The sequence below is a fragment of the Echinops telfairi genome, unplaced genomic scaffold, assembly GCF_000313985.2.
Source record: "Echinops telfairi isolate 266 unplaced genomic scaffold, ASM31398v2 ScPeMD7_34;HRSCAF=130, whole genome shotgun sequence".
In the NCBI taxonomy this organism is placed as follows: domain Eukaryota; kingdom Metazoa; phylum Chordata; class Mammalia; order Afrosoricida; family Tenrecidae; genus Echinops; species Echinops telfairi.
In genome coordinates, this window is record NW_022103931.1 from 2,924,669 (window position 1) to 2,934,713 (window position 10,045).

Sequence of the window (10,045 nt, forward strand, 5' to 3'; positions counted from 1 at the left end):
AAAAAGAGATCAAACGATGCATTTCATTGGGTAAATCTGCTGCACAAGACATCTTCAAAGTGTTGAAAAGCAAGGGTACAGTATTACTTTGAGGACTGTGGTAGTTACATAAACTGTTGTCAACTTGAGTATTAAGAGTAAAGGGGTGCTTTGGGGCTAGGGCGTGGCACCCCCCCCAAAAAAAGAGTGAGAGGGCGGGGTTTAGCCTGTCAATCAGGTCGCGGCTTGATGACCTCTTTTGGAGCCGCTAAGGAGATAAATGGCTCACTGGAGGCATGACACAAGCTCACTCACTGGAAGACATTGCAACTGACAAGACACTTGGAGCTGCGCTAGTGTCCTGAGCTGGAGGAACCACGTAGAGACCCCTGCCAGAGCTGAGATGCTTACACCGCCGCTAGATCCACAAGCCCTTCCACCCACTGGCCTGTGATCTTCCTGCATTCAGCATCATTGCATGTGTTTCATGAGTCTGAAGAAGACTTTATAGATTAGTATCAGATATATGGGCTAATATCGGACTAATGGACTTGATGTGGACTGGGCTGGGATATTTTCTCAATATTCAACTGCCCTTGGATATAAAGCTCTTTCTTATACACATACGAGTGTCTATGGATTTGTTTCTCTAGTCAACCCAGACTAACGCAAGGACTAAAGTGTGCCTGACCCAAGCCATGGTATTTTCAATTGCCTCATCTGCATATGAAAGTTGGACATTGAATAAGGAAGACAGAAGAAAAAGTATGCATTTGAGTGATGGTGCAGGCAAAGAATATTTAAGGTACTCCATGGACTCTCAAAGGAACAAACAAATCTGTCTTGGAAGAAGCACAGCCAGAATGCTCCTTAGAGGCAAGGATGACTATTGTGCTGATGGTGCAGGACCAGACAGTGTTTCATTCTGTCACTATGAGTCGGAACTGATTCTATGGCACCTAATAACAACTATTGTGAAATATCAAGAAAAGATTTACTCAAAGAAAGAAACATTCTTTGAGGGTTACCAGAGGGGGATGCCGAGAAAGGAGGACAAATACTAACTAGAGGGTAGACAATTGAGTGAAAGTAAAGGCAATAAGCTATAAGGAGGAGGTCAACGCAAAATGATAAAGGCAAAGGGGAATACTGGGATGAACATAGAATTAAAGGCATCAAGTGTAAAAAAATATTATATACATAATCCTACGGAACAGTAATAATAATAATCTATGAGTACATGCCTAGATAGACATGCAAGCCTAACAAGTGTCGAAAGGCAAATGGGACTACGCCTATGAATATTTATAGACTTTACAGAATATTTCTACATATATATCTATATAAACACAGGGTAAGTAAAAGAGTATTGCTAGTGAGATTCTAGGTCATATATAGACAAGCTTATTTCAAATAGAACATGCTTAAACATGTTTCTGTGATCAGTGCTTGGCTGCAGAAAAGTTATCCAAGCAATATACATGTCTCAGTCTCAGGGTGCCTTAAAAAATGTCCAATCAAAACTGGCTTCTGAGGGGATCTGCTGGACTAGTTAAAATCAAGGCGGATATGTCAGCTCAGAAGGTTTTAAAGACTTTTTTTTTATTACAAAGGTAATTTTGATGGATTTACTCAAAGAACACAGAATGATCATGGGAGCTTACTATGAGGAAATATCATGAAAACTGACAACCGAATTTGTGAGAAAAAGATTAGGAAATTTTGGTGAGGGAATTTATTTCCTTTCATGACAATGCACCTGCTCATACTTAGGGTTGTCCTACAAGAATTTCATTAGGAGGTCTTATCCAAATCCACCCTACAACCCTTATTTTACCCCTTCAAGCCTCTGTTTGTTCTCCAAACCCAAAGAATATTTAAAAGGAATATAATTGTCTCACTTGAGAATGCTAAAACTGTGATTTTGTTGTTTAAGTTGAATAGTGAATAATTGGTCTGAAAAGTGTTAAAAACATGAGTATAGACTTAGATGGATGATGTCAAGGAACAATGTATGCACATTTTTATTTTTAAATATAATTTTATTGCCACATGATTTGCATATCATATACTTCCATGGTTTACTTGTATTAGACAAAGTTATTCAATCATCATTATAATCAGTTCCAGAACATTTTCTTCCCACTTGTATTCATTTTTAACTCCCTATTTCCCTCCAATCTCCCCCACCAGTTACTGTCTCTATAGCTTCACCCATCCCTGATTTCATATACTGAAAAACATACCCCCCCAAATTTAATAGACCAATAACCATAACAAAATAAACCAGAGGAGGGGGAACCCATGGGAAAAAATGGAGTATTAAAACCTAGAACAAATTTGAAATGGGTCGAAGGGGAGATCAAATGATCAGGTATCACATTTTAACCTAATTACATCTGCCATGATTGCGTTTATGATATTCTGTCTGATAGCAAGGTTATTCACATCTCTCACCATGGTCAGGAGATTCATCAAAGGCTTAACATATGTAGGGGCCCTGCTAATGAATTTTGGGTTACCACTGTCATCCATTGCCTTCTGCAAATCAAGTGTTCACAGTTTAAGCTCTGATACCATTCCCTACTTTGATTTGGATTTTATTATTTTTCATCTTTGGATCACACAGACTGGTGTGCATCTTCCATGTGGACTTAGTTGCTGCTTTGCTTAGATGGCGGCTGCTTATTTGAAAACAAGCCTTTAAGTCCCCAGGTTCTATTCTTTCTGATAGTGGGGTACATTTTAATATTTTTGTTTAATAAATCTATCTATGATTATTAACAATTCCGTTTTACTTAGTCTTGTATATGTACTTCAAATACATCCATGGTTATGATAGAGCATACAATGGGTGAAACTATGATAATGTCTTAGTCATAGCCAAACACCTTGAGGGAATGAGTCTGTGGGCCTGGGGAGACCAGGACCATAGTTTGGAGGAACACCAAGGTCTACTGGCATAACATACTCCACAATGACAATATTCCGCACTTTGTTGAGTAGCTAAAGCTTTTGAGTGGCCATCTAAAATGCAACTATTAGTCTATCCTTGTCCAGAACAAAGAATGTATAAAATCAAAGATGTAATGAAAGAATTAGTCCAAATAATTAGTAGACAACACAAACCCTAAGCTTCACATTGGAAATGATAAACCCAAGGAGGAAGTGGTTAGAATGCTGTTATAATTTGGGGTTTGCAATCAATGCACAAATCAAAATTCAAATGAATTGTTGAATGAAAAAACAATTTGTTTGCTCTGTAAAATTTAATCCAAATACAATAAAAAGTTTTTCTAAAGATATTAGAGGAAATATAGGAGAATGTTTTTTGGAGGGCAAAGTGATAAATAGTTCGGCAAGCCCTGCCCCTCTCTCTTGCTTTCTGGTGATCACACCATCGTGCAGTTGCTTAGCTACTTTTCTGCCCCAACTTGTGAGCTACACTACTACACTACTTGTGGGACAGCCAACCCATGAATTGTGTCGCTAGAGCTTGACAGTCCTTTGAGACCTTCTTCGCCATGCTCTTTTGAGCTTGAGACTGTCGGATCCTGTCATCTTGCCTTGCTTGAGTTTGATATCCCATCCAGGCCTGCTTCACTAAGCTCCTGAGCTGCTGACTGTTGGTGACCTGCCCTGCTGTTTGCTGCCTATGGCCTAACTGCCTGCATTGCCATGGGGAAGACTCAGCTGTCTGCTTCCTTAACCTTGGACCCAGCAGCCCTTGTGAGTTGAAGGACTTCCAGTACATTAACTGTTCCATGGAAGTAATTTGAACTGAGCCCTCTGTACTGCTGTGTGGACTAAGTTGCTATTATATTCCTTCATGCTGTATATCTCTATCTCTATCTCTATCATCTATAAATAATCATGTGTCCTGGTTTTGTTTCTCTAGAGAACCCTGTCTAACCACAATGTGTTGGCACATATTATAGCCATGGTAGTTACATAATCTGCTGTCAATTTGATGCTTAAAAGTGAAGGGGTGGAGTTTACTCTGTCAATCAGGCTGCAGCTTGATGACCTCATTTTGAGGCGCTAAGGAGATAAATAGCTCTCTGGAGGTGGGGACACACGCACATTCCCTATGAGACATGCTTGCTGACAAGACACATGGAGCTATGCTAGAGCCCTGGAGCTGAAGGAGCCATGTGGAGACCCCTGCCCGTGCTGAGATGCCTGGACCACCACTGGATCCACAAAACTTTCCACCTACTGGCCTGAGATCTCCCTGCATTCGGCGTCATTGCATGTGTCTCATTAATTTGAGGACTTTATATATTGGTATCAGACATATGGGCTAATATCGGGCTTATGGACTTGATCTGGACTTGGCTGGGATGTTTTCTCAATATTCAACTGCTCTTGGATATAAAGCTCTTTCTTATACACATATGAGTGTCTATGAATTTGTTTCTCTAGTCTACCAAGACCAACACAATAGTGTTGTTCATAATACAAAGAAAAAAAGTCTAGCTGCCATGATACTGGTTTTAGGTATCACGAAGGATAAGCTAGATTTATTTTGTAGTAGCATGAAAAATGGTTCAGGTTATGGTGAAAATTGTAAAAACTGGATTGTAAAAGAGCTTGTGTTGTATGATCTTCTTCATGTAAAATAGGATAATTGCTAGCATTCCATATAATTTTATGCCTTCACACATATGCACACCAAAGATCATTAGATGAGAAAGTGAATATTTAATGTTTTAGCATAGTGCTTAGCATATATGTTTACCAAGTGGTTGCTGTTAATATTATTGTCAGCATTCACTATTCATTCATTGTTCTACCATCAGTTCCTGGGCCAAGTACTGAGAATTTCATGATAAATATGATTATGCCTAGAAATAACTGTCTATGATCATCATTCCTTACTGTTTGCCCATTTTGCAATGTGGTTGGCACTCATATGAATTGTTTAAATACAAGGTGGCCAATGAGGAGCATGATTCACTGGTGCTATCACACCAGAATGTTGGTTTTTGAGTTATTATTGAATGATTCTTCCTTTATTAGAATTTAAAACCATAAAGATAGTTTTAAATTTCTCTTTATTGTGATCAGTGATGATATGGATGCAAAGTGTCAAGAAGAAATCAGATAGTTCCCGACTATCAGAAAGAATAGCATAGGGGTCTTAAAGGCTTGTTTTAAATCAATCAGACATCTAAGTGAGGTAAGGGTTAAATCCACACAGAACACCAGCCTATGTGATCCAAGGATTATTAATAACAAATCCAAGACTAGCAGAGGGAAATATATTAGAGTTTAAATTCTATTCACTTGGTTTGTAGAAGGTTATGAATGACAATGAAAGCCCAAAATCTATTGGCATCATCCCCATGTAGATTAAGCCTCCAGAGATTCTCCTCTGACCATTGACCAGAGATGTGAATAGGTTTGCTATCAGACAGAGTGCTTTTGAACTGGATTAAATTGATGCAGTAGGTTAATATTTAACATCTTATCATTTGTTCTCCCTTTTGACCATCTAAAATGTGTTCTAGTTTTTAATTAATTTCTGCTTTCTTTTAGATTGAGGTCTTTATGTGCTTTATTTCCTAATTGGAGGGGGGGAGTATATTATTTTCTTTATATGAAATCCAGGATAGATCATCTGTAGAGATAGTATCTGAATTAATAGTTTCTTGGAGTTGTGGTGGGGGAAGTTAGGGAAGGAGCTAGTGATAATGAGTACAATAATGAATAAAAAGTTTTGAAATTGATGTGTGATGATTGCATAACTCTCTTTAATATGTTTAAATTATTGAAATGTATGGTATAGGAATTATATGTCAATAATCTGAAAAAATAATAATTGAGAGAATTGCAATGGAGGAGTTGAAATAACATGTCTATGAATTGTTAAATGTAAAACTGATAATCTATTCTGCACTTTCACCTATTTCACAATAAACCAATAACCAAGCTAAAATATACATTCTCTTCATTTTAAGATGAGGATGGAACCAGCTTAAATTCAGCCATCCTGGCAGCACTCCAAAAATTGCAGGATGGCTACTTTGGTGGAGCAAGGTAAGCTATATTCTATACATTCTTTAATCAAATAAAAAGAAATATCGGCTACATATGGTAATGGAAGACTTATAAGATGACTTTATCTATGTCCTCAACAATATAATCCCACCCTACTCATAGAAGCCAGCCTTTGATAGTTTGGAGCAGGAATTGATCTTATTGAGGTAGGTTGACATTTTTTTCCTTCTGTTTTTTTACCTAACAGTAAATCAGATGCCACGGAGTTAATTCCAAATTGTGTGCATTCGAGTAGAGCTGTACTCCATAGGGTTTTCAGTGGCTGATTGCTTTGTGCCTATCAAATCAAACTAAACCTGCTGCCATCAAGTCAGTTCCAACTCAAGGAGACCCTATATAGGGTTTCCGAGACTAAAATCTTTATGGGAGCACACACGCAGCCTTATCTTTCTCCCACAGAAGAGTGGTGATGTGGTGATGGGTTTGTACCTCTGATTTTGAAGAGAATTGCTCAATGTATAGCCCACAGCACCACCAGGGCTGATTGCTCTTTGCCTTACAGTGAAAAACAAACTCATTGCCACAGATTTGCTGCCAACTCATAGTGACCCTATAGGACAGAGTGAAACTACCCCTGTGGGTTTCCAAGACTTCTTTACAGGAGTAGAAAGCCTTGCCTTTTTCCCAAGGAGTAGCTGGTGGTTTCAAACTGCTGACCTTGGGGTTATCGGCCCAAGGCATAATCACTACACCATTTCCCTAAACCTCCTAAACTGAGTAGACAAGAAAATGTGTTTTTAAATTTTTTCTACCAGAATATCAATTTTAGCTGTTTTTTTTGTTGCCATTTTTATTTTTTTTATGTCTAGCTTAGAGAAATTTGTAACAATAAACACCCATATACCTTTTCTCAAGATGCATCTATTAATATTTTGACCCATTTTTGTGTTCTCTCTATTTCTTCCTTCATTTCAGATCCCCTCCTTCTTTTTCACACATACATATGCACTCATACACTTATGTATATGCTACACATAACACATACACAGCAAATTTTTAACAGAACCATGAGAGTTGGTTGTGACATTATGATTTTCCACCTTAAATTACTACATTTTCTGCCTTCTAAGAGCAAGGGTATACTTGTACATAACCAAAGTATAATCATCCCATTCAGAAAATGCAATATAGATAAGAAACCATTATCTAATATTCTAAATTGCCCATTTATCTCAATAATGTTTTTCATACCACTCCAATACAGGATCATATTGGCATTAAAAAAATAATTTTACTAATGTGTAATTTACAACTCATACACTTCAATAACTTGGTCATATTTAAAAGAGTGGTGTAATCATCACTACAGTCAGTTCTATAACATTTTCTTCCTTCTTAATACTCATTATTAGCTCCTGATTTCTCTCCAACCTACCCTCCCACACCCCCAATAAGCCTGGATTTCATATACTTGAAAACATACCCCCCCAAAAGAATAACAGTAAAAAATAACCAACAACAATAACAAAATAAACCAGAGGGAAAAACTCCATTGAGAAAAAAAGCAGGAAATATTAAAAATTAGAACAAACTTAAAATGGGTCAAAAGGGAGATCAAATAATCAGGTATTATAATTTAATCTAATTATATCTGCCATAATCCTGAGTGTTGAGGAAGGCCATGTCATAAGAACTCATTGTTCTCAGATTGAGGCTACAATTAAAGTGCAAGCCCAAAATCCATTCATATATTTGTGGTTTATATACATCTCTGGTTCACATTAGAAGTGTCATTATTATTTTGTGACAGAGAACATTATCAATCATCCCCCTGGAACATAAAGTAATTCTATTGATAGTTTCATTCATTTATCCAGTGGTATCCAATTTAACATACTGTTTAGAAAAGGAAGTTATACCAGTATAGACTGGATTGTTAATTTGTACAGGTTAGACTCTTAAATAATTGAGCACTATTTAAATTGGCAATGGGGTTGCTGATAGGGAAAATTTTTCAATAATGTTCATTCACAAAGGCAGAGCCATGCCCACCAGATTAATACATTTTATAGTAAAGCAAAGAGGGAATTAAAATAGTAAATATAGGGTGATCGCAGGCCACCTTTTATTAAGCACCCTCAAAGCAAGGGATCTGAAACCAAGTTCAACAGCTACCGATTCCCCATCTTTGGGGGGACAATCATCTCTTTCTTCTCACATCAGGGAGTTTAGCTCATGAGTTGGTTTTGAGACAAAGCCCAATTAATTTCGTGGGTTCCACTAGTGGGTTCCACACTTTGAGTCCTTCTGGTGTGGTTTATAAAGGATGTTTATGCCTTGAAAGGACAGACTCTAAAGTCACAGTAGTTTATAGTATACAACCTGAGTCACCAAGGGCTAGATAGAAACTAGGTCAAATGTGTCTCGTCAGGTATATAGTACTGGGTTTATTCTCCCCTTGGATTCTATGTAAGTATTGTCAAGGTTTTTCCCAGTGGGAAGTTGCTCCTCCCCATTGACCCACCAACAGAAATGTAATATAAATGCCTCCTTCAAAACATAGATGCTCCCTTCCCCCCATCGTGACTTTCCAGTAAGGTTCCCTTATCCCTCTTTTAGGAGTGTCTGCTGACTTTTTGTGATATTATCATAACGTTATATGGCAGCAAATAAATGGTCTTTTCCCTTGACCCCCTTCTTGAAGGAGTGACTAGCTGAGGTGAGGTCTCCTCTGTCGAAGTGTTTTTTAAGATATAAATATAAAGAGAGTGATGTATGGTTCGTGGATACTGAGTAGGCTCTCGACTTCATTGTTTGGAAGATTGGATTGGAAGTTTACTTGATTTGAGAGCAGAAGCCTGTCTTCGTCTTGATGTTTATCCTTGTAATAATGAACTCATACAATTTTTGTTCTTTTGTGATTGACTGACTTCACGCAGCACAATGGTTTCCATTGTTATGAGGTGTTTCATGATTTCATGTCTATTTTTTAGGGATACATAATATTCCATTCTGTACCAGAGTTTCTTTATCCATTCTTCGATTTGGGGGCAGTTAGGCTGTTTCCAGTTTCTTGCTATTTTGAATTGTGCTGAAACAAACATTTGAGAGCATACATCTGTTCGTGTTCTGTTTCTCAGTTCTTTGGAGCATATGCCTGTGGTCTTAAATAATTTTATGTCAACTTGAAGTTGTATACAAGTATAAAGGTGAAATCCAACCTGTCATCTAGGTCACTGCCTGATGGTGTCTCCTTGGGGGTGTAGCCTTCTCATAAAAAGGACCCTGGGAACTTCTCTCTCTCCCTTCTCCTTCCTACTTGCTGGCCACTCTGAGAGCTTCCAGAACCCTGATATGTTTCCACTGACCTTGAATCCACATGACTCTGCACCCACCAGCCTGTGATCTTCATGCATTTTGCATCATTGAATGTGGCTGCATGAGTCTGAAGACTAGTATCTTAAGGACTTAAAGACTAGTATCGCTTTCATGATATATAATTACTTCTTGATATAAAGCTCTTTCTTTTACATGAGTGTCATTGGATTTGTTTCTCTAGTGAACCCAGCCTAACACAATGCCCAATAATGATACTGCTGGATCATATGGGATTTTCATTCCTAGTTGTTTAAGGTACTGCCATATTCCTTTCCATAGTGTTTTTATAGTTACAAATCCACCAACAGGGTATATGAGTTCCAGTTTCTCCACATCATCTCCAGCATTTGTTGTTTTCCAGTTTCTTGCATTGTGCTTTCATTGTGGGTGTAAGGTGATATTTCATTGTCTTTTGATTTGCATCTCTCATAGTAGTTTTAACTTGGACCTCCAGATAGCTAGTGATAGTGAACGTTTTTCATGTGCTTGTTAGTCATTTGAGTGCCATGTCTTTTTCTCACTTTTAAAAAATTTTTATAAATCATTTATTGGGGGCTCTAACAGATCTTATGACAATCCATACATCAATTATATCAAGCACATTTGTAGATATGTTGCCATCATCATTTTCAAAACATTTTTCTTCTGTTTCATCCCTCCCTCCCCCTTATTAACCCTTGATAAA

The 10,045-nt window shown here is 37.7% G+C and overlaps 1 protein-coding gene across 1 annotated transcript in view; it reads left to right on the forward strand.

Annotated features, from left to right (window-relative positions):
- PHKA1 (phosphorylase kinase regulatory subunit alpha 1) overlaps positions 1-10,045 on the forward strand; it is a 245,264-nt gene that overhangs the window by 152,492 nt on the left and 82,727 nt on the right. Inside the window, exon 17 of the mRNA XM_045290221.1 lies at positions 5,943-6,021. Within this exon, the coding sequence (XP_045146156.1) occupies positions 5,943-6,021 (79 nt within the window). The remainder of the gene's footprint in view (positions 1-5,942; positions 6,022-10,045) is intronic.